This window comes from Chiloscyllium plagiosum, unplaced genomic scaffold (genome assembly GCF_037043375.1).
Source record: "Chiloscyllium plagiosum isolate Xiang-an unplaced genomic scaffold, Cpla_swu_hap1 HiC_scaffold_3, whole genome shotgun sequence".
Classification (NCBI taxonomy): Eukaryota; Metazoa; Chordata; class Chondrichthyes; order Orectolobiformes; family Hemiscylliidae; genus Chiloscyllium; species Chiloscyllium plagiosum.
Window position 1 is genome coordinate 144,045,596 of NW_028270141.1, and position 26,128 is coordinate 144,071,723.

The 26,128-nt window shown below is 43.7% G+C and overlaps 1 protein-coding gene across 1 annotated transcript; it reads left to right on the forward strand.

Annotated features, from left to right (window-relative positions):
• Window positions 1–278: 278 nt before the first annotated feature.
• LOC148151768 (uncharacterized) lies at window positions 279–16,699 on the forward strand. Its single transcript, XM_087984036.1, has 4 exons — window positions 279–437; window positions 1,729–1,870; window positions 6,661–6,835; window positions 15,000–16,699. Exons 1-4 carry the CDS (start codon window positions 303–305, stop codon window positions 15,160–15,162), a joined length of 615 nt encoding a protein of 204 aa, XP_087840162.1. The 5' UTR covers window positions 279–302; the 3' UTR covers window positions 15,163–16,699.
• Window positions 16,700–26,128: the final 9,429 nt, after the last annotated feature.

Below are 26,128 nucleotides of genomic sequence, written 5' to 3' on the forward strand. Positions count from 1 at the left end.
CCTGAGTATGTGAGTGGGTAGCAATTACAAAAATAGCTTTCCCAAGTGTTCAGTGTTCCCAGGAGCCAGCACACAGAGAGTTAAGGATTTCTGAATCCATTGTAAAGTCAGAGCTAAGAGAAATTTCCATAATTAATCAGCTGGAATGTTCCTCCATGACGTTCCTACCTCAGGATAAACTATATTCAAAATCATCCTAATGAAAGAGTATATAACGAGTGTAACTCTGTGCTCAAACTGCAGATCCACCTGAAGGTGCTGAGAGTCAGTCAGTGCGTTCACCAGTGATCTGAGAGAACACCATGATGCTGAGAATCTTCTTCACTGTGTCTGTCCTTTTTGGGCATCAAATTGCTGCACGGGACCCAGAGCAGGAGGTGATCGACTTCTGTAAGGGTGTTGACTGTCTCAAGCCAGATCAAGTCACCCAGGACACGGTCAGTATAGCTGAGAGTTTCCTCTGTTCTGTTGTGCTTGTACCAGTGGAAATTATTCCATGTTGTTTTTAGTCCCGAACCTGCAGTGCACTGACAGTGCACATCCCAACTCTGAACCATGAGGCTGGACTGAAATTACTCCTCGGGCCTCATTAACACTTTCTACATGAGCTACCATCGCCTGCCTGGCTCCCACTGCCAGCTTGTGCAGTAAGAAGAATATCAGGGCTTCCATCTCCAGCAGCAGGTGAAAGGAGGGGTCAGTGTGCTCACAGAGAGGGGGATGGTGGGGGACAACACAAGGACTGTAGAGGCAGGGAGCTCTCCTACTGCTCCTGTCTTCACTCAATCCAGCCCTGTTTCTGAAAGGCAGTTCTGTCCTATATGGAAGAGGCCAAGTCTGGTTTTGACGGAAATCCTCTGATTTCCAAGCCTGGAAAGACCCCTAATTCGAGGTTTTTTTAACTGAATTCAAATTCTATCATCTACCCTCGTGGGGTTCACTCCAGGTCCCCAGAACATGACCTGGCACTCTGGATTAATAGTGTCTCAATTAGAGAGGTGCTGGAAAGCACGGCAGGTCAGGCAACATCAAGGAGCAGGAAAATTGAGGTTTTGGATAAAAGCCCTTCCTGATCAAGGGCTTTTGCCCGAAAGGTGGATTTTCCTGCTTCTCGGATCCTGCCTGACGTGCTGTGCCTTTCCAGCACCGCTCTAATCTAGACACTGGTTTCCAGCATCTGCAGTCCTCACTTTTGCCTCTCTGGATTAATAGCCTTGTGATAAATCCCATGAGGCCATCACCTGCCCCAATTCAGCAGGCTGTAAGTAATGGTGTTTTTATCCTTTCATTCAGTGAAGGTGTCACTGGCATGGCTGATATTTGTTGCCCATCCCTCATTCCTCAAGGCATTTTTCTGTTTAAATAATGTGTTAAAACACACAGAGAGATACACAACACCGGGACATGTGGTCATTAACGTTGGCTCAATATAGAAGGGTTTCAATAACATTCTCTAAATGTTGCTATTGCAAACCCAAAGGGAAGGAGCAAGGTGAGTCTAACACGACAACATGAAAGATGAAAGAGTGAGAGAGAAAGGGAATGAATCAGGAAATGTTGCTGTCAGGAATCACATTAAAAACTTCAAACCCTGTTTCACGTTCAGTTGCTCCAGAACATGAAGACTCTTGCACACCTGAACACCTGGTCCAGTTCTTTCAGCATTGACAAACTTTGGTAGAAGTTCAGTTATATTAAACAGTAATACATATTTTACTCTCATCTTAGGATTATGATGAAATAGAATTTCTACACATTCAATGGGCTGAAACAGCAGTTCTTGTTTCGGAGTTGAAGACAGATTTGAAGAGAGAAATGGAAATCCGCCTGGATAAACTGTTCAATTATGCATTTTTTGGCAATGCTGATGGTATGTCTGATATTCCATCAAAGTAACAACAGAATATGAAATGACTTTTTACTCTTTCACATTTCTTGCTTGATACGTTCTGCATTGACAAAGAATTACCTGTGCCATGCCTGTGGGCGGCACGGTGGCACAGTGGTTAGCACTGCTGCCTCACAACGCCAGAGACCCGGGTTCAATTCCCGCCTCAGGCGACTGACTGTGTGGAGTTTGCACGTTCTCCCCGTGTCTGCGTGTGTTTCCTCCGGGGGCTCCGGTTTCCTCCCACCGTCCAAAGATGTGCAGGTCAGGTGAATTGGCCATGCTAAATTGCCCGTAGTGTTAGGTAAGGGGTAAATGTAGGGGTATGGGTGGGATACGGGTCGGTGTGGACTTGTTGGGCCGAAGGGCCTATTTCCACACTGTAATGTAATCTAATCTAATCTAATTCCACAAGGCTGTCACTATTCATCAAATTTAAAAATACATTTATTTCGTAAAGGAATTTTAAAAATATTTGAAAAAATATTATTATAAATAGCAAGATGAATGATTCAAGCCTTTTCCCAACAATATCCTTGCATATTGACACTCAAACTCAGTAAAGTGTCACTCACATCTTCACTCTTTAATGTTTACTCAATCGATGAGGACACAAACGTTTGCAGGTGGCAACTTTATGCATATCCACTAATTGTGATTCCCTCCATCTCTCCCAAAAACACACAGACTAACTTATTGACTTCTCTTTGACATTGAATACTTTGAGGCAGTTGACCAGCAGATGGCCTAAAACTAAGCTGCTATCTTGCTTTTAAACAGACTCAGAAGTGACATGACACCAGGGTATAGCCCAGCAGGTTTATTTGAAAGCACAAACTTTCAGAAAGCTGCTTCTTCGTCAGGTTCACCTGACATGTGATTCTGTCCTTGTCCACCCTAGTCCAACATCAGCACCTTCATGTCTTTTGAATAGAACCTCATTATGGCCCCTGGCCTCATTCTATAGATCATTACACAGTCTAAATTTTGTAAATTCTCCATTTAGAGTAGGTGAAGTTCTTTCATGAAAAGCTACAGCGCCACCAAGTTGAAAAATAATGCATATCCGACCGTTAAGTGAGCAAGTTACCTTCAGAGAACTAAAAATGATAAAACAAATTCAAGTTGGCATTGGAATCCAAGTTTTTAAATCAGGTAAATCATGTATTATAAACTTTATTTGCAGGTATTGCTGGACTGTTAGGTTTGGACTGATGGTAAATGGAAGGAATTTCTGCCGTTCAAAAGACAAATCATGTTTAATTGACTTCATATAGACATTAGATTAGATTACTTACAGTGTAGAAACAGGCCCTTTGGCCCAACCAGTCCACACCGACCCGCCCAGACCCATTCCCCTACATTTTACCCCTTCACCTAACACTACAGGCAATTTAGCACAGCCAATTCACCTAACCTGCATACTTTTGGACTGTGGGAGGAAACTGGAGCACCCAGAGGAAACCCACGCAGACACGGGGAGAATGTGCAAACTCCACAGTCAATCGCCTGAGGCGGGAATTGAACCCAGGTTTCTGGCGCTGTGAGGCAACAGTTCTAACCACTGTGCCACCGTGCCTGCCTCTGACCATTACCATTAGCTGGTAATGGTCAGAGGAATGAAACACATTTGATGTTTTATGTATCAAAATTTAAAAGGTGTATGACAAATTATTATGGAAAACACTAATCAAAATTACAGATGTTGGTATTAAAGAGATTGGCAGCATTGAGACTCAATTGTTTGATGGAGAGAAAGCAGAAAGTAGTGTTAAGCAGCTATTTCTCATACTGGAGGCAAGTATCATCCTCGGGCTCTATGATGCAGTGGTAGTGTCTGCACCTCTCAGCTTGGAGATCCATCTTCAAGATCCTCTTGGGCCAGAGGTATATGATGACATCTCTGAACAGGTTGATTTGAAAATACCTAAAGCACCATTCCCCAGAGATCAATATTGAACTTTCACAGAATGTTAATAATCTGGACTTGAGTGTATAAGGTGTAATTTCAACATTTACAAGTGATACAAAATAGTTGGGAAGTGAATATTTTTGTCAGTTATCAATGGGATGTTGACATCACTGGCTAGACCCAGTATTAATTTGCCTGTAAGGTCATTGCTGCAAGTCCAAATTTAGATGTAAGCCAGGCCAGATATGGATGAAGGACATTATTGAACCAGTTAAGTTTTTTTTTATACTGATCAATGGAGTTCATATGGTGATCGTTAGGACAATTTTTAAAATCCAAACTTTACTGAATTCAAAATTCCTCGGTCTCTCGTAATGGGATTTGAGCCAATGTTATCATAACCATAGCCTGGGTGGATTATTAGCCCAGTGATAACACCACATGCCCTTAACAGTAAGGAGGATTCTAACAGTAAAGTCAATTCAGGTTACGTGACACAATACTAACCAGGGGTGCAAGAACTAAGGCCGAGGATATTTGTGCTCAAGTCTTTGACTTTGTCATTTCACATTCAATTGAAATTCCACTGTTACTCAATCAACCCCATTATCCAGATAGCTATTCTCACACACCTTCACAGGTTAGCCCAGAAGATACAACTTTTACCCTTTACCTCCTCCCACCTTAGTTTCCAAAACTCCTACACTGCTGTCAGGTGAAGGGGAAGCATTTCTTGCATTGTCATATTCCCTTCTCACAATGTGATCAACTCCACATTGGAGAAATTCAACACTGAGAAATCCATTGAATATTAAAATTGAACAGTATTATAAGAGCCCATTCAGCCCATCATGCCGGGGCCAGCTCTCTGAAGGAACAATTCACTAAATGCTACTTCTGCACTTTCTACTCATAGATCGGCACATTCTCCTGTTTCCAATTATAATCCAATTTCTGCATAAATATCTTTTTATTCACATTGATTTCTCTCGAAAGAAGGAGAAGATAAAATTTAATGAAGCCCAGTGTGTGTGTGGCGGGGGGGGGCGGGGGGTGGGGGGGGGGGGGGGGAATAGAGAAAGGGATTCTCTCTGGTGCAAGTATCGTGCAGGGTGCTTTTGGAATAGGAAAATATTTTTGCCATATGTTTTGAAATCATCAAATGTATATTCTATGAAAATAATTTACTTTAACCTGCCTTCGTTTCAACTCTTCTGTATAATAATCTTCTGTTTTCTTTTAAAGGCAAATCTGCAAAATTCAATGTTCGCATTTCTGTGAAAGACCAGCTCACGAAAACCAGAAACAATTCACAACATGATCTATCAACACATAATGCCACCTGAGATTTGACTTGTCCAGTCATAACATCAGCTAGCATCATAATATTTGGGTCTTTTGCAATATTTTTGAAATTGCTGGATTTAAGCGAGATCTATCTCTTTCTTTTAAAATAACAACTCAGGTGTGGTTCAGGACATAAAACAGCTCCACTATGGTGACATTCATTCAATATAACTTGAAGATGGATTTGAATGTTGCTAAGAGCTTTCTTGAAATGAAAGCTCTAACAATGGATTATTTGATGAAGACTAAAATTAGAGTTATAATTAGAAAAGTAAGATGTTCTCAAGATGAGATGGGTTCAAGTTATTATTCAACAGTTAGCATTGTTTTTCCATTCATTTATGAGAATGTGGGCATTGCTGGCTATGCTAATTTTTATTGCTGGCTATGCCAGTTTTTATTGCTCATGTCGTCTTGACCAGAGGGCAGTTAAGAGTCAACCACTATTCTGTCAATCTAGAATTGCATATAGACCAGATTAGGTAAGGACAGCAGTTTTCTTTTCAAAAGGGGAATTCTGAATGAGATGGGTATTTCCGTCCAATGGCATGGTCATCATTAGAATTTGAATTCCATTCATTTTTTCCATCATGAACTCACACTCTACCACAGGATATTATCTAGCTGTCTGGATTAATACACAAGCAATAATACCATTAGACCATCACATCCCCAATTAGAAGAAAGAAAAATGAAAATATAATGTCATAGGTGAAATTAACAAAGCTCAAGTTAGAAATGATAGGCCTTCAGTTTGAAGACAAACAGAAATAAGGGAAAGAGAATCAGAAAAATTGAAATGGAATGGGAGGAATTCTTAAAAGAAAATTAGAATGGAGAAGGTGGTAAAACGTGCAAGTTTGAACGAGGAAAACTTGGATCCCCAATGATACAAGGAACTTGGACAACTGGATTTAGTCAAAGAAAAGCTTCAACGAAAAATGAAGAAGGAAGGAGGGAGGAGCTTGGAGGATGATTCTTGACCCAAAGAGGGATTTGATTTAACCAAGAATCTACACATAGTGCTGAAATTTACTGAAGGTAGAATCAAAAGCTCTTTTACCCCATTTGAAAAGGTTGTTAAACAGAAGATGTGACTCTGAGAGGTCCAGACCTTAACGGGACAAAGTAATTTGGAAGGTACAGCTCTGACTGTGTATGCCAGATTGTCAGAAGAACAAGTGGAGTAGAACTGCAGAGTACAGCACAGTCAATGATGCAATGCTCAATATTTAGAAGCTTGTGCCTGAAGCTTATTAATTAAAATTTAGGATTGCAAGAAAGAAACCTAAATAGATATTTGTTAAATTTTCAAAAAACAATGCAATGCTGTGGTATCAGTGGTTTAGCTGTGAGGGGTTGAACGACTGTCTCCTGTTCCCAGTTTGTATGTTTATGTGCACATATGTTCATACATGACATAGAATTCACTACCTGAAATAGTGGTGCAAGCAACTTCAGCAACAATATTGAAAGATAAACATGTAAATAACAGTGTTTTCTTTATCTGCAGAAACAATTGTTCCTTTAACTGCACCTTGGGGACTTGCTGGATACTTGGTAAATCAAACATTTCCAGAGACAGTCTATATCGGTGTTGGCATTGTTCCTGAAGTCAGAAGTATGCCTGAACCGACAGATCAAACGATTAAATTAAAAGAATTAACTCCAGGTCACTACTTTGTCAAGTGAGTTTTGATGCTGAAATATTGTGATTAATGTTTCTTTATGTCACCATCATTCCAGTCTGGGTCAGACTGAGATTAACAGGTCCATTCAGTCACACTGGGACATTGGTCAATGTGAACAGAGTTGTGGATTGGTTCATTTCTCACAATCTGCAACTCCACCTCCTGACAACACAGCCAGTCCTCCACATTCACATTACTCCAGCTCACAAAAAGCTGGCTCCTCGATTCTAAAAGTCTCATCTGCAACATGCTTAACATTTTTCACAGAACACTTTCACTTCATTTGAACAAAGGGACTTTGGAGTAGGAGTAAGTCATTCAGATCCTTTAGACTGCTTCACCCGTCTAGGTAATGGCAGATCATCCACTTCAGTGGAATTTTACCACAATATTCCCATATGTCTTGACGTCATTACTATCTTGAAGTGCATCAATATCTGTCTAGATCATACTCAGTGACTGAGCTTCCACAGTTCAAAAGGCAGCATTCCAGAATCAATAGTACTTTGAAGATTTGAGAATAAAAGCCAATATCTCCACATCTCTCTACCCACCTTCACCTCACTGGGATGTGAATAATCAGAGTCCCAGGGAATTTCAAATGTCATCCATCAATTTCTCCAACATCATTTCTTTACTGTGACATTTTCCTTTCAACTTCTCATTCTCACTGGCCTCTGTATCTCAGTCATTTTCTAGACATTTTTTTGGTCTTGCTTCGTGCCAAACACAAGATAATAATTTAGCTTCGGTGGATTACTTCTTTGAGATTGAGCAAGAGATTGTTGCCTTAACACCATGCCACAAAGCTCTTAGAGTCATACAGTCATAGAGATGTACAGCATGGAAACAAAACCTTCGGTCCAACCCGTCCATGCCGACCAGATATTCCAACCCAATCTAGTCCCACCTGCCAGCACTGGCCCATATCCCTCCAAACCTTTCCTATTCATATACCCATCCCATTGCTTCTTGAATGTTGCAATTGTACCAGCCTCCACCACTTCCTCTGGCAGCTCATTCCATACACGTACCACCCTCTGCGTGAAAAAGCTGTCCCTTAGGTCTCTTTTATATCTTTCCCCTCTCACCCTGAACCTATGCCCTCTCGTTCTGGACTCCCCAACCCCGGAGAAAACAGTTTGCATATTTACTCTATCTATGCCCCTCATAATTTGTGGGCGGCACGGTGGCACAGTGGTTAGCACTGCTGCCTCGCAGCGCCAGAGACCCGGGTTCAATTCCCGACTCAGGCAACTGACTGTGTGGAGTTTGCACGTTCTCCCCGTGTCTGCGTGGGTTTCCTCCGGGTGCTCCGGTTTCCTCCCACAGTCCAAAGATGTGCAGGGTCAGGTGAATTGGCCAGGCTAAATTGCCCGTAGTGTGAGGTAAGGGGTAAATGTAGGGGTATGGGTGGGTTTCGCTTTGGCGGGTCGGTGTCGACTTGTTGGGCCGAAGGGCCTGTTTCCACACTGTAATCTAATCTAATCTAATTTTGTAAACCTCTATAAGGTCACCCCTCAGCCTCCGACGCTCCAAGGAAAACAGTCCCAGTCTGCCTAGCCTCTCCCATAGCGCAAATCCTCCAACCCTGGCAACATCCTTGTAAATCTTTTCTGAACCCTTTCAAGTTTCACAACATCTTTCCAATAGGAGGGAGACCAGAATTGCGCCAATATTCCAATAGTGGCCTAACCAATGTCCTGTACAGCTGCAACATGACCTCCCAACCCCTGTACTCAATACTCTGACCAATAAAGGAAAGCATACCAAACACCTTCTTTACTATCTTATCTACTTGCGACTCCACTTTCAAGGAGCTATGAACCTGCACTCCAAGGTCTCTTTGTTCAGCAACACTCCCTAGGACCTTACCATTAAGTGTCTAAATCCTGCTAAGATTTACTTTCCAAAAATGCAGCACCTCGCATTTATCTGAATTAAACTCCATCTGCCACTTCTCAACTCATTGGCCCATCTGGTCAAGATCCTGTTGTAATTTGAGCTAACCCTCTTCGTTGTCCACTACACCTCCAATTTTGGTGTCATCTGCAAACTTACGAACTGTACCTCTTATGCTCGCATCCAAATCAATTATGTCAATGACAAAAAGTAGAGGCCCCAGCACCGATCCTTGTGGCACTCCATTGGTCACAGGTCTCCAGTCTGAAAAACAACCCTCTACCACCACCCTCTGTCTTCTACCTTTGAGCCAGTCTGTATCCAAATGGCTAGTTCACCCCGTACTCCATGAGATCTAACCTTGCTCATCAGTTTCCCATGGGGAACCTTGTCAAACGCCTTACTGATGAAGTCCATATAGATCATGTCTACTTCTCTGCCCTCATCAATCCTCTTTGTTACTTCTTCAAAAAACTCAATCAAGTTTGTGAGACATGATTTCCCCCGCACAAGGCCATGTTGACTATTCTAATCAGTCCTTGCCTTTCCAAATACATGTACATCCTGTTCCTCAGGATTCCCTCCAACAACTTGCCCACCACCGAGGTCAGGCTCACTGGTCTATAGTTCCCTGGATTGTCCTTACCGCCCTTCTTAAACAGTGGCACCACGTTTGGCAACCTCCAGTCTTCCGGCACCTCACCGGTGACTATCAATGATACCAATACCTCAGCAAGAGGCCCAGCAATCATGTCTCTGGCTTCCCACAAAGTTCTCGGTACACCTGATCAGGTCCTGGGGATTTATCCACCTTTAACGGTTTCAAGACATCCAGCACTTTCTCCTCTGTAATCTGGACATTTTGCAAGATGTCACCATCTATTTCCCTACAGTCTATATCTTCCATATCCTTTTCCACAGTAAATACTGATGCAAAATATTCATTTAGTATCCCCCCCATTTTGTGTGGCTCCACACAAAGGCTGCCTTGCTGATCTTTGAGGGGCGCTATTCTCTCCCAGCTATCCTGTTGTCCTTAATGTATTTGTAAAAACTCTTTGGATTCTCCTTAATTCTATTTGCCGCAGCTATCTCATGTTGTCTTTCTTGGGAAATGTACCTATCAAAACAAAAGAGTGTGATGTTGAAGGTTCTGAGATGTCAGAGTGGGCATGTGCCATTCTTGACGTAGGTTGGCAGAAGGTGGCAACATTTTTAGGGCAGGAAACTGTCCGCAGCAATTTCAGCACAGCAAGATTCCACGAGCAGTCCCATGAGTAACATTCGCTCAGTACCGAAAAAGTATTAAACTCTCCCTGTAGCCTGAGAGGAAGACAGTCACTCCTTCAGGAATTTTCAGTGATTTGAAAATCACTGTCTGACAAGATCCTTTTGTGAATCAGACCTTGTGGCAGAAAGGATATTTTTGATGGATTTGTTTTTCAAAGGGTGCAGTTCTAATAGATGCAGTTGTAAATCATTAGCTCACAATTGAATGGAGGTGATCAGTGTATCGCCCACAGACTGGAGAGCTGATAAGAGCCCCACATCAGCTCTCTCAGGGAAAGCTTGCTGCATTCAGTGACCCTCAAGCACTGCTGGCTCCTGGCTGCTGAGGCACTGTATCTGAGAGACCTAGCATCAGCACTGACTCCCAGGCTGATAGGTCTGTGATACCAGGGAGAGGATCACAGAACTGTGTTGGGGGTGTGGTGTGGGTGAGGTGGGTCAGCAGAAAGGGCAGGTGTCGGAGTCTCTCTAATGGCTAGATCCTGATGGTGGTTTATTTTTTATTCATTCCTGGGATGTGACTTGTCCTATCTCTAGTTGCCCTGGAGATGGCGGTGGTGAGTTGTCCTCTTGAACTGTTGCAGTCCTGCTGTCAGGAAGGCAGTTCCAGATACTTGATCCACTGACACTGACGGCACAATGATATATTACCAAATCAGGATTGTGTGTGGTTTGGAGGGGATCTTGCGGGCGGTGATATTCTCATGTACTTACTGCCCCTGACCTTCTCGATGGTAGAGGGCAGAGTTTTAGGCCATAAGACCATAAGACATCGGAGCAGAAATTAGGCCATTTGGCCCATAGCTCAGCCATTCAACCATGGTTGATAAGTTTCTCAACTCCATTATGCACTTCAGATTTTTGAATCTTCTCCCCATTTAGAAAATAGTTTATGTCTCTGTTCTTCTGGCCAATGTGCATGATCTCACACTTTTCCAAGCTGTACACCATCTGCCACTTTTTTTGCCCACTCTCTTAACCGATCCAGATCAGTCTGCAGCCTCCCTGCCTTCTCAATGATGCCTGTCCCTCTACCTATCATTATATCATCTGCACATTTAGCCAGAATACCTCAGTTCCTTCATCAGATCATTAATGTATAAAGTGAAAAGTTGTAGTCCCAACACAGTGCCTTGAGGAACACTACTAGTCACTGGCTGACATCCTGAGAAGAACTCTTTTAATCCCCACTCTCTGCTTTCTGCCAGACAGCCAATCTTCTATCCATGCTAGCACCTTGCCTCTGACACAACGGGCCCTTGTCTTACTCAGTAGCCTCCTGTGTGGCACCTTGTCAAAGGCCTTCTGGAAGTCCAAGTAGATAACATCCATTGGCTCCCCTTGGTCTAACTCGTGCATTACCTCCTCAAAGAATTCAAACAGATTTGTCAGGTGTGACCTTCTCTTGATGCAACCTTGCTGATTTTGCCCTATTTCATCATACACTTCCAAGTATTGAGAAATTTCATCCTTCACAATGGATTCCATAATCTTAACAACGATCAAGATCAGACTAATTAGCCTGTAATTTCCCCTCTTTTGTCGTACTCCCTTTTAAAATAAGGGAGTTACATTAGCAATTTTCCAGTCCTCTGGGACCCTCCCTGACTCCAGTGATTCCTGGAAGATCACCATTAATGTCTCCACTATCTCTTCAGCTGTCTCTTTCTGGGGTGTGGTCCATCTGTTCCAGATTATTTCTCCCCAATCAAACCTTCCAAATTTCCCAGCACCTTCTCCTTGGTGACGGCCACCATACTCACCTCTGACTCTCTGGAATTTTTGGGATGTTACTCGTGTCTTCCACCATGAAGACTGATGTAAAATACTTATTCAGTTCCTCCACTATTTCTTTGTTCCCCATTACCACTTCTCCAGCCTTGTTTTCCAGCAACCCAATGTCTATTTTGCCTCTCTTTTGCCCTTTAGGTATCTGAAGAAATTCTTGCAATCTTCTTTTATATTACTGGCTAGCTTATGGTCATAGTCGATATTCTCCTTCCTTATTTCTTTTATCGTTGTCCTCTATTGGTTTTTGTAAGCTTCCCAATTCTCTGGGTTCCCACTGCTGTTCACCGCATTGTATGCTTTCTCTTTTGCTTTTATGCTGTCCCTGACTTCTCTTGTCAGCCATGGTTGCCTCATCCTCTGAGTTCTCCTTACTTGTCATTTTTTTCATACTTTTCCTTGCAGTTGAATCCACCTCCAGTGGTGTTAACCTGCTGCTTTGTTTCCCACTGGCCTTGATACTTCTTTGAGTTTTACCCTTCCCTTTCCCCCAACTTTCTAATTTGTTGACCACCCTATTTACCTTTCTCTAGAGAATATTAGTCCCAGCTCGGTTCAGGTAGAGACCATCCCAATGGTACAGATCCCTCCTGTTCCAATACCGATGTCTGCGCCCATGAAAAGGAACCCCTCTTTCCCACATCACTCTTTTAGCCACGTGATTACTTCCTTTGTTCCTGTTTCCCGATGCCAATCTGCACGTGGCTCAGGTAGTAATCCAGAGATTATAACCCTTGAGGATCTGTTCTTTAATTTAGATCCTACTTTCTAATAATCCCTAAAATGATCCTCTTTCTTCATCGTGACAATGTTGATTGTCCCAACGTGGACCACAAAAATTGGATCCTTCTCCTCCCTCTCCAATACCCTTTCAAGCCGGTCAGAGGTGGCCCTTACAGTGGCACCAGGCAGGCAACATACCATGCAGTTCTCTCTATCCTGCTTACAAAGGATGCTATCTATTCTCCTAATTCTCGAATCCCCTACAATTACCACTAGTCTTTTTGCTCCCCCCTCTTAATGGCCTCCTCTATCACAGTGCCATGGTCAGCTGGCTCACCCTCCCCACAGCCCTGTTCCTCATCTACACAGACAGCAAGTACCTCATGCACCTTGTACAAAGTCAAGAGCTGAGGCTCATCTGTCTGAATACAGGATCCTCCTATCTGCCTCACTTGCAGTCACACACTGCTGTCCCTGTCCCTTACCAAATTTGCGATACTTAATCTACCAGGTGTGACTGCCTCCTGAAACACAACGTCCAGGTAACTCTCCCCCTCCCTGATGTGCCGTAGTGTTTGAAGCTCACATTTCAGCTCATTAATTCTGAGCCAAAGTTCCTTGAGCAACCAACATTTGCTGCAGATGTGGTCAATGCAGCTCGCAAAGGGATCAGCCAGCTCCCACATCATACAGCTACAGCACATCACCTGCCCAGCCAGCTCGACTTAATTAATTTATTAGTTAGTTATGCCGTGTTATTTTTTCAAATTTGGGACAGATTCCCTACCCGCCAATCAGGTCACAGCCCTCCTGTGATATCCCTTTTTCAGTTTGAGTTCAGTTACTCCACAGGTTCCTCCTGGAAGTTAATGCCAAAGGAGCAAGGTGATTCGTGACATGGTAGATGGTACACACTGTGCCACTGTGCATTGGTGAAGGGAGCGAATATTGAAGGTGGTGGAAAAGGTGCCAGTCAAGTGGGCTGCAATGTCCTGGATGGTGGTGAGATTCTTGAGTGATTTTGCAGCTTTACCTATCCAAGCAGGTGGTGTGTAGTCTATCACATTCCTGACCTATGCCTTGTCGGTGTGGACAGGCTTCAGTGAGATATTACATTGTACCTTGTAGATGTACACATTGCTACCATAGTGTGTCAGTGTTAGAGGGAGACACAGCCAAAGCAGCTGAATTCTAGGCATGAGCTAAGAGTGACTGCACTTGCCAATAAGTCTGTGTTGGAACAAATGTGGCTTTAAGGAGTTCGAGCAAAACTGGAATCAATGGGAACTGGGAAGAATATTCGCTGGTTGGAGACATACCTGACACTTGCTCATGAATGACCTCTCTCTTTAACAGGAGTTGCTCAAACTGTGACAAATGACTTTCACACCACATAAGTGTCAGGCAATTGTAACACAGAGTCTAACCATCACCCTCTGATATTCAATGGCATAATCAGTGAATGCACCATATCAGTGACTGCAGATACAACATAAACATTCAACTCTTCTGCCATTTCTCAGTTCATCATTATCAATTCTCCTAAATCTGCCTGCAATTTAATCACTTTTGATATAGCCAAAATGTCATTTTGACTTATCTTTCAAGTTTTTGCAATTCATTTTTGTGTTTTTGATGGATTACAGACATATTCAATTCTCCTCTTCCTGATGACTTTCTTATTTGTCCTTTATGGAAATTTCTAGAAAGAGCTCTCTCTGCAACTTTTCAAGGGCATTCATGTATTTGCTAAAATGGCCACAATGCTCAAATTGGGGCTGTTCCAGGTTTTCATGGAGGCTCAGGGTCGCACGGTGGCTCAGTAGTTAGCACTACCGCCTCACAACGCCAGGCACCCGGGTTTGATTCCAGCCTCAGGTGACTGTCTGCGTGGAGTCTGCACATTCTCCCAGTGTCTGCGTGGGTTTCCTCTAGGTGCTCCGGTTTCCTCCCACAGTCCAGAAATATGAAGATTAGGTGAAATGGTCATGCTAAATTTCCAATAGTGCTCAGGGATGTGTAGGTTAGGTGCATTAGTCAGGGGTAAATGTAGGATAATAGGTTAGGGGAATGGGTCTGGGTAAGTTACTTTTCAGAGGGGTCGGTGTGGACTTGTAAAACCAAACGGCCTGTATCCACAATATAGGGATTCTATAAAAATGAAAGGCTTCCCTGATTCAGTGATCAATCATCTAATTATATGATACCATTTTCTTTATTAGTCAGTCTCTCACCAAGATTTCTCTGACTGCGCCCCATGTAATGTTGAGAACACTTTACCTGCTATGGGACTGTCTATTCTGATCATCGATTGATTCTGTTCCTGTAATCACAATGGAGGGTTCTCAATGGGCTGAAAGACTGACAATTCCTATTGTCCTGTTAATCTACTCTGATCTAGACAGGTTTTGTCATGAGGAATGAGAATTAAATGCCTATACGCCTGATTCTGTTGCAGGACATTTCATGAGAAATATGAATGGGAAGAATATAAAGAACTGGTGCTGGACTTCTTGAAGGAACTGGAAGAAGAAAAAGGAACATTTGAATGGAGTTTTGTTGTCATTTGGTATAATAAAGGTGGACTAACGCAAATATGGTTTAGACAGGAATCAGAATGAAATTTTTCTGGTTGATTCTGTTACCATTATAATACTGAACAGTGAGATGCTGAATTCTAAAATCTGTTTTATCTTCCCCAAACTACAAATTGAATTAACCTAGAATACTGTGCATAACTTGGGTCTCCTTCCCTAGAGAAAGATACACTCTTATACTTATCTTCCAATGAATGCAGTGACTGGTCATTATAATTCTTTATAATCGGGATTTCTTGTCAAATCTAAATTTTTGGTCAGTGTTTCAGATTCATTTCTAACTAACCACCTCTGTGGGGCATTGGTGACATCAGTTTAAGGTCGTTTTATGGCATGTACAAAGGGTTAAATTCAATTGTACATGGGGAGCTGGATCCTTCACTGGGAAGCAGGGATTTGATTTCCTTTTCTCTAATCTTATTTGAAATGAATGCATTGTGCACGGCCTGAGACAGGGATGGTCCTGGTGATAGATTATGCTTCTGTTTAATCTCAATCATGCTGGGTCAGAAGGTTTCATGTTGATGTGGTCAGAGCTCATTGACAGTGGGAGGTATTACAGAGCCTGGTTGTTTGAGATTGGTCAGTGCTGGAACTGCCCTTTGGAGTATTCCTATATGGAATGGATTTGTAAACCATCAATACTCATTGTTGTGCTCCTTTTGTAATGATGTCCCACCTTCATCTGAAAGTTAGTGACACGTAAGAATCAGTCAGCTTTATGCTGTTGTGTCTGAGGTCAGAGGTTTCACTTGTTGAACTCTGCAGAACAAGGGGAGGGGGCAGGATAGTGGGAGCTTGCATTGAGGCTCAGGACCAGCAAGGGTCAGTGAGAGGAGGAAGAGGGATGTGGACCGGAGTCTGGAGGAGGGTGAGGGCCTTGCAAACAGTAACATCGGACACACAGAGTATTCTAAATACATGAGGAATGCAACCCCAGTCACATTGTGGGTACTTTACATTTAAACTGGAACCAACAAGAATGAAGAGAGTGGAAGTGGGGGACACTGTGGTTACTGCCATCAGGAACACCAGCCAGGGTGAAAATTCCACCCTGTGTGGGCAGTAAAATATTCCCTTTTCCTGCCATTCCTGATGGTCAGTCACTGGACTGACACTGGTCAGACATTGTGCTGAAAATGAGGAGAAAGGTTGTTTCTTAATCCAGTTCAGCTTTACTCAGGTCAGTGCAGGTTCAGAAAACAGCTGGATCCTGGTGAGGAAGGACAAGTGGAAGATTTTGGGAACCAGGAATGAAGCAGCTTCAAACTGGTCCCTGAAATGGAGAAAGAATCCCAAAGTGAAATGAGAATCCAGAATCTGACGTTAGAATAAAATTCAGCTTCAGATCTGCTCCCACCCACACTGGGAGCTCCCACTCACAAGAAAGACTGACTGAATGGAGAAATGATCTATCCCAATATGATTCCTGTTAACAGACCGTTCATTCACAGGCTTCTCATGTGGAGGGAAGAGGCCATAGTCTTCGAGTTTGTGTTTGTCTGTGTTTTTCTGTCTGCTGGGAATGTATTCTCACTGTGAAATAAAGACGGTGATGCATCACAACACTCAGTCTCCTGTTCTATTCTCACTCTGAGGGAAATCTGGGCTACTGCTCACATCACAATTTTAACGTTGTATACAGCTTTCCATATTTCAGTGAAATGAATATGTTGAAGTATTGAAGATTAAAAGTAATAATTCTCCAATTTCAGAGAATGATCCCACACTAACAGAGGGCATTTGACCCACTGTGTACATGAGCTACAGGCAAAGTGACATTGGGGATAATAAAGTCAAGGACTAACATGTGTGGCTCAAGATAGATGCATGTGGAATAGCTATCAGTTTAGCAACACTCCAGGAGCAGTCTAACTTACACCTTGTACATAGGCCAAATGAAGAAAGAATGATCCAGATGTTGGAGAAATCCAAAACTAGGGGTCTAAGGATAATGGGTAAGCCATTCAGGACAAAGATAACGGAGACTTTCTTCACTCAGAACATTATGAATCGGTGGAATTCTCTCCCATTGGAAGCTGCTGAGGCCAGTTTATTAGAGAAATTCAAGAGGCAACTGGATGTGGTCCTTGTGGCTGAGGAGATCAAGGAGTATGTGGTGAGGATGGGAATGGGCCACTGAGATCGCATGATCAGCCATGATCGGATTGAACGGTGGGCCAGGCTTGAAAGGCTGAATGGCCTACTCTTGCACCTATTTTCTATGTTTCTGTGTTTCTATTTTCAGCATTCTTCCCAACTTTTATACTGCATTTCTTTCATAATAAATGCTAAAATTCCATAAACTGTCGCTGCACATGAATTTCCTGAAATTCGTGCATAAGGATGCCCGGACCTCTTTGCACAAACTTCAAAGAAGCCAATACTTCAAAGAACTCCTTAAACCATGAGAAAATTTATCGACAGGGACTTATTTGAGGAAATCTCCCCACTCCCCATCAAAGATAATCATTTGGCAGAAATTGAAGTCACCATTTGACAGATAACAAATGGGAAAACCACAGGAAGAGAGGAGATTCGAGCAGAGATTTCCAAATTGGAGAAGCAGAGCTGAATATCAGCTGTTCCTGAAAATCTGGGACAAAGCAATCCCTGTCAATCCTAGGGATGGCACCATCACCTCCATCTCCAAGAAAGGAGCAAGAGGATGGTGGGAACGACCGAGGAATCTCCCCACTCTCCATCACCAAGAAGATCATCGCCAGTGAGGGAGGAAATCTTTCCTGAAAACATGTGTGCCTTTCACTGCTCACCAACTCCAAGAGGAAAGCCAGGAACAACACGAACCACTCTACCTGACCAAGCACTCTACATGACCTTCACCAATGTGAATGAGGCTTTCAATTCAGGCTGGTCGTTCAATCAAATTCATCAAAATTCTCCATCTCCTCTGTGGCAAGATATCAGTGTCAGTCCTCGCCAACAATATGACAGAATCCTTTGGGGTTAAGCAGGGATGGGTCAACAGCCCACCCTTTTCTCCACCTTCATTGCCTCCATTCCCCATCTTGTCAAGAACAGGCTTCTCATTGCTGTGGACATTTTTCTGGGGACAGGAAAAAACTTTTCAACTGGTTGAAATCAACAAAGAAATGAACCCCCACAGTACGCTGATGACAATTGGCATTTCTGCTCTCTTGGAAGAGAATCTTCATGCACTCTCAAGAAAGCTCTAATCCTTTTCCAGCCCTTCCCAGATCAAGCTCCAGCCAATTCCTCTGTTAAGATCAACAGAGAAATCCTCCCAAACCTGAACCATTTCCCTTACCTGGGAAGCTATCTCTCATCTAAGGCTGATATTGATGCAGAGATTCAACATCACATCCAATCTGAGAGAATCATCTTTGACACTTCGGGATGAAAGCCGTTAATGACCATGATATTCGTGTTGATACCAAGACCCTTGAGTATATGGCAGGTTTACTTCTGACTCCTTTTACTGGGCTACAAACCTTGGACTACATGTAGACGGCACCCCAAGACCCTTGAGAAATATGATTAACACTGTTTGAGACAGATTGTCCACATTAGCTGGGAGGACAGGCATATTAATATCAGCCTCCTTGAAGTAGCTAATAGCAGCAACAGCGAGGCCATGACCATCAATAACCACCTCCCCTGGGCCGGCCATGTGCTTAGGATGTCCATGTTCCGACTGTCAAAGCAAATCTTTTCCAAGAACCTTCCTTCTGGGTGAAGAATAGAAGGACAAAGGCAGCATTTCAGAGACTCCCTGACACTTCCCTCAAGAAATATAACATAAACATCAATACATGGGAGACCTTTGTTCAGAAGAAACTGACTTGGAGGGGACTCCTGCATGAAAAGACACAATTCTTTGAGCAGCTCCTCGGCAAGAGGAAGTAGAGAGAAGGTACAGAGAAAGGAATTCCAATGATCTCAAGGCCAAGGACCACTTCCACCTCCTCCCAGAAGCACCTGCCCAAAGTGGTTGGAGATACGTCTCTAGGATCGGCCTCATCAGCCTCACAAGGACTCACACAAACCTGACCAGTGACACGGAATGTCCGAAGTGGACAACCATATATATTAGCAGGTGATTGTCACTGACTCTAAATCTCTGCCTTCTTATTTCTGTTCCTTTTATCATCAGGAACAACTTGACCCAACCTACTCTATCCAACTCGATCATGATTTTGTAAAATCCATCACATCTCCTCACAGCCGCCTTCTCTCCAAAGCAAACCGTCCTAACCTCTTCAATCTAGCCTCATAAGTGAAGTGTCTCATTCCTGGAACCATTTTTGTAAATCACTTCTGCACCCTGTTCAGCACTTCTCTGATAATGTGCCGCTCACCAACTAGAACATAGAACATGGAAAATGCTCTCGCACTGCAAATTTGATCACTTTGCTGGGCTCATTTCCCAATACAAAGTCCAGGAATCATCATTTTCCCTCTTGAGTGCCTCAACTGAATCAGACGTTGCATTCCAGATCCTAACTACTTGCCATGTGGAAACATTTTTTCTCATATTCCATTTACTTTCTCTGCGAACACTTTCAAATCTGTGCCTCTCGTTTGGAATCCTTTCATGAGTGGGAACTACAACCCTACTGTGTCCAGACCCCCTTGTGGAAGCCATTTTCTTGATCGTGGCTTCCCTGCCGGTTAAGGAACCATTTTGCTGAAGTGTCCCTCATCCTGTAGAGCATTCGTCCTTGGCATGTAGCTGTGAGAGGCTTTCTCGCCATCGCTTCATTCCTCCCTCACCAGGAGGTAATACTAAAGTGTAGCTTCTCTGTACAAAGTATCACAGTTTGCCTGCTCAGTGTTTCCCTACTGTGATGTATTGCTCGAGCATGTAGCTGAGTTGCTCAAGCATGCTGAGCCCCATCAATTGGTTTATGATATATTGCCAACGTGTGTTGTTCCTCTGAATAAGGACACCTGTCCTACATTTGTTATGCATTTCTGTAAACAGCACGTTGGGTAATGACTTTCAATCCTGTCCACTTGCGGAATGAGTAGCATCAATTGGGGTTGACCCCGAGAGCTGACTCCTGCTTCAGTATCTCCTCGAACCATCCCTAAAGGAGCCTTGTAATTAAAGGTTAGCCTGTGTCTCAGCCCTGTATAACCTTGTACCTTTCTGCCATACTTCGGAGTTCTACCAAGCCACTGTCAGGACAATCTTCTCCACATGATGCACCGTGTCATAAACTAAGGCGTAGCCATGGGCACACGTATGGGCCCCAACTATGCCTGTCTCTTTGTTGGCTACGTAGAATAGTTGATCTTCCGTAATTACACCGACACCACTCCCCACCTCTTCCTCCGCTACATTGATGACTGCATTGGCGCCACCTCGTGCTCCCGCAAGGAGGTTGAGCAATTCATCAACTTCACCGACACATTCCACCCTGACCTTAAATTTACCTGGACCATCTCTGACACCTTCGTCCCCTTCCTGGACCTCTCCATCTCCATTAGTGACGACCGACTCGACACTGACATTTTTTACAAACCTACCGACTCCCACATCTACCTGGATTACACCTCTTCCCACCCCATCTCTTGCAAAAATGTCATCCCGTATTCCCAATTCCTCCGCCTCCGCCGTATCTGCTCCCAGGAGGACCAGTTCCACCATAGAACACACCAGATGGCCTCCTTCTTTAGAGACCGCAATTTCCCTTCCAACGTGGTTAAAGATGCCCTCCAACGCATCTCGTCCACATCCTGCACCTCCGCCCTCAGACCCCACCCCTCCAACCGTAACAAGGACAGAACGCCCCTGGTGCTCACCTTCTACCCTACAAACCTCCGCTTAAACCAAATCATCCGCCGACATTTCCGCCACCTCCAAAAAGACCTCACCACCAGGGATATATTTCCCTCCCCACCTCTTTCCGCCTTCCGCAAAGACCGTTCCCTCCGTGACTACCTGGTCAGGTCCATGCCCCCCTACGAGCCACCCTCCCCTCCTGGCACTTTCCCCTGCCACCGCAGGAACTGTAAAACCTGTGCCCACACGTCCTCCCTCACCTCTATCCAAGGCCCTAAAGGAGCCTTCCACATCCATCAATGTTTTACCTGCACATCCACTAATATCATTTATTGTATCCATTGCTCCCGATGCAGTCTCCTCTACATTGGGGAGACTGGGCGACTCCTAGCAGAGCACTTTAGGGAACATCTCCGAGACACCCGCACCAATCAACCACACCGCCCCCTGGCCCAACATTTCAACTCCCCCTCCCACTCTGCCGAGGATATGGAGGACCTGGGCCTCCTTCACCGCCGCTCCCTCACCACCAGACGCCTGGAGGAAGAACGCCTCATCTTCCGCCTTGGAACACTTCAACCCCAGGGCATCAATGTGGACTTCAACAGCTTCCTCATTTCCCTTTCCCCCACCTCATCCTAGTTTCTAACTTCCAGCTCAGCACTGTCCCCATGACTTGTCCGGACTTGTCCGACCTGACTATCTTCTTTTCCACCTATTCACTCCACCCTCTCCTCCCTGACTTATCACCTTCATCTCCTCCCGCACTCACCCATTGTACTCTATGCTACTCTCTCCCCACCCCCACCCTCCCCTAGCTTATCTCTCCACACTTCAAGCTCACTGCCTTTATTCCTGATGAAGGGCTTTTGCCCGAAACGTCGATTTCGCTGCTCGTTGGATGCTGCCTGAACTGCTGTGCTCTTCCAGCACCACTGATCCAGAATCTGGTTTCCAGCATCTGCAGTCATTGTTTTTACCTCGTGTCATAAACTAATCAATGCTTAACGTCTGCCGCCAGAGATGTTTCTTCAGCAATTCTAAAACCTCCTGTCAAATCATACAGAAATACGAAATAGGAACAAAAGTCGATCGTTTGGCCCCTTGATCCTCCTCTAGTAAGATCATGGCTGAACTATCTGTATTTCAAATTCCATATTCTCATCATTCCTGATAATCTTTCATTCCTTCGACTAAATGTATAAATATTCAATGACCCGCACCTCCACCTTCTCAGGCAGTGAGTTCCAAAGTCATACAACCCTCTGACAGGAAAATATTCCAATCGGGTGACCCAATTTTACAGTAATGACGTCCTACTTCTGGACTGAACCACAAAAAGAAACATGTTTTCCATGTTCACCTTGTCAAGACCCTTCAGGAGTCTTGTACACTTAATCCAATTACCCCTCACTCTTCTAAACTCTAGTGGAGACAAGCCCATCCCATCCAGTGTATCCCGCATGACTCATTCACTTCAGTTTTCAATCTAGTGATCTTTCTGTAAACCACCTCCAGTACATTGACAATCTTCCTTTAATAAGGAAATAGAAACTGCACCCAGTATTTGACATGTAGGCACATGAATGCTCAGTGCATCCTTACTTTCATGTTCAATTCTTCTTGTAATAAATTGTGTCATAAACAACTGTACACAAGCATCTTGCTGGGGTCTAACAAATGGTCTTATTCAGAAGAGGTCACTCTCCTGTCTCGCTACAAATACTCATATCACAGACCGCAGTGGCTCAACATTACAACTTGACACCATTGTCTAAACAAAAGGAAGGAATAGGTAATAAATGTCAGTCTGTCATGAATGATCATGTCCCAGGAAGAAATAAACAACATGAAGACAATGCGCAATGATCCAGTCAGTTATGATTCTGCTGAAGATTGTTTGTTGGGAGACTGAAGAGCACGTGAACAATTTACAGATTTAAAAAGGGGAACCAAATATTTCTCTGAAATGCAGGCGCTGAAATGTCAAGACGGAAAAATAGAATTAGGCTTCAGATTTGCCTCTGGATGCTGGCTTTACTTCAGTGAACTTTTTGTGGTCCAGATTTCAGGGACATTGACCATGATCCTGGATTTGAGGGAGCTACAGAGTTGATTTGTGTACTTTGCAGTCAGACACCCACAACCCATCTCTCGGCCTCTCAGTAATATTTACATGGTATTTTACATCTTTTGATGTTGAACTCATGAGAGATGCAGAAAAACAGTCACAAAATGCAAAGTCAGTTCATCTGACCGATTTGTATAAAACAAGTCCATATATTTTACTACTTGTAGATTTTATCAAATGATATTTAAAATTTAACTGGAATTCTTTCTGATTGGTTATCACCTGGAAAATTTTCAAAGCAATTTACATCTTGTTTTCAACTTTAAATCTAACTGCCACTAAATCCCAATAACTTGTGTTAATACTTAAAGAAATTAAGATCTGTAGAGGCAAGCATTGAAGAATTTAAGGAGACAAAATGAAACAATGCTACAAACCCTATGGCTAGTGTTGCAAAGTGCTGTAATTTTCCAATTGCCCCTAGATCCTGGTATGGTTCCAGCAGGTTCAAAATTAGCAAAGATGTCCTGATGGCTATTTGTTTGTCAAGTTTGGTAAGAGCACAACTGGAATATTAATGAAATGAGTTAAACCGTCAACCAGGACATTACCAAACAATAATCGCCATCAATTGGGACCATTGCCCAGTGAGAATTTGCCACGCTGCTTGTGAAATGTGTAAATGGTGAAATGAGATGATCAAAACATTGAAGTAAATCTCACCAGACTTCTCTCCCGATTCAGCCACACATCTTACCATTGCCCACATTGCTCCAATCCCCCGAAGAATCCGGCTATAGTTACTGAACACTCCAATTATTCAACCAGTCTTCAGATGGAGGATCCTGCAGAACTCACCCAGTATAAGACTCCCCACAGAAAGCAGCACTGAGAATCTTTGTAGAAGCAGTACCCACCTTTTACAGCACAAGCACCAACATCGCAATAAGGTGAAGAGTTATCCCAAAGCCTTTGTGAAAAGCTAGAGAGAGAGGAAAAATGTAACAAACATGGGTAAAGTGGCAGGTGGGTAAGGGAGTAGAGTGGCAGGTGGGTGAGTGAGCAGGGTGGTAGATAGGTCTGGGGATAGAGTGGCAGACAGGTGGCTTAAAGGACAGTAAAGATTTGCAGATGAGGAGTTACTGGAGTGGTGTGAGGGTGAGGTTGATCTTAGGGTTGGGACTAGTTGGTTTGGGTGATGGTGTCGTGGTCGTGTGATGAGGGTGTCTTCACATCAGGATAGGTTGGTGGGGGATAAAGGCAGTTGCTTAAGGTCATTGAGGGCCGAGGTGGGAGAGAGGTTAGGTCAGACCATTGGTGGTGGGGTCAGTGATTAGATTTGGTTGCATGAGCCGGTGAGGGAGGTGAATCATAGAGTCATAGAGTTCGAACAATCCAGAGACAGGCCTTTTGGTCCAAATTGGTTGATGCCATACAAAATGTCTAACCACGCTAACCCCATTTCCCTACACTTGGCCCATATATTTCCAAATTTTTCCTCTCCATGTATTTGTCCAAATGCCTTTTAAATATTGTTAATGTACCCACAGCAACCACTTCTGCTGGCAGCTCATGCCATATGCATACCACCCTCTGTGTAAAAAGGTTTCCCCTCAGGTTCCTTTTTACTCTTTCCCCTCTAACCTTAAACTGATGCCCTCGAGTGCTCGATTCCCCAACCCTTGGGACAAAAAACTGAGTGCATTCAACTGATCCATGCCTCTGATGATCTTATACCCTTCTGTGAGATCCTCCCTCAGTCTCCTATGTTCGAAATAAAAAAGTCCTAGCTTGTCCAACCTCTGTCTATAACTTTTGTTGTGTCCTGGTAACATTCTTGTATATTTCTTCTGCACTCTTTCCCGTTTAATCACATCCTTCCTATTACAAGGTGACTAAAACTGAACACAGTGCTCCAAGTGTGGCCTCACCAACATCCTGTACAACTGCAACATCATTTCCCAATTTCTATTCTCAGTGCCCTGACTAATTAAGGCCAGTGTGCCAAAAGCCTTCTTCATTCCCCCATCTACTTGGGGTGTAGGTCTCCACGTTCAGGGAACTGTGCACCAGAACTCCAAGGTCTCTCTGTTCCACTACACTCCTTAAGGCCCTACCATTCACCAAGAAACTCCTGCTTTGATTTGTCGTTCCAAAATGCAAGACCTCACGCTTGCTATATTAAACTCCATTTGCTATTTCTCGGCCCACTTCCCCAGCTGATCAAAGTCCTGCTGCATTTTCTGAAAGCCTTCCTCTCTGTCCATAATACCACCTACTTCAATGTTATCTGCAAACTTACTAATCATGCCTTGCCCATTCTCATCCAAATCATCGCTCTCGATGACAAACAGTAATGGGCCCAACACCGACCCCTGAGGGACTCCACCAGTCACAGGCCTCCAGCATAACAAGCATCCTTCCACTCTTACCCTCTGCTTCCTACCATCAAGCCAATTGAGTATCCAATTTGCCAGCTCTCTCTGGATTCCATGCGATCTAACCTTCTAGAGCAGCCTACCATGTGGAACCGTATCAAAGGCCTTATTGAAGTCCATATAGATTACATTTACCACTCTGTCCTTGTCAACTCTCCTGGTCACTTCATCAAAGAACTCTAACAAATTTGTGAAACATGATCTCCCGTGCACAAAGCCATGCTGACTACACTTAATCAAACTCTGTCTTTCCAAAAGCATGTATAACTTCTCTCTGAGAATTTTCTCAAGTAACTTACCTCCCACAGAGGTTAGGCTTACTGGTCAATAGTTTACAGGTTTTGCTTTGCTGTCTTTTTTGAATAAGGGCACAACATTTGCTACCTTCCAGCCTTCCCGAACCTCACCCGTGGCTAACGATGATGTAAAAATATCAGCCGGGGTCCCTGCAATTTCTTCTCTCCTCTGTGGTAGCGTTCTTGGGTATATCTGGCCAGGACCAGAGATTTATCCTCCTTCATACACTCTAATACATCCAGCAATCCTCGACTCTGATATGGATTGTCTTCAAGGTATCACTATTAACTTCCCCAAGTTCTCACGTCACCATGTCTTTCCCCACAGTAAACACTGAGGAGAAATATTCATTGAGGACCTCGACTATCTCCTGCAGTTCTACACATATGTGAGTGGTTGGTTCAGTCTGGGGAA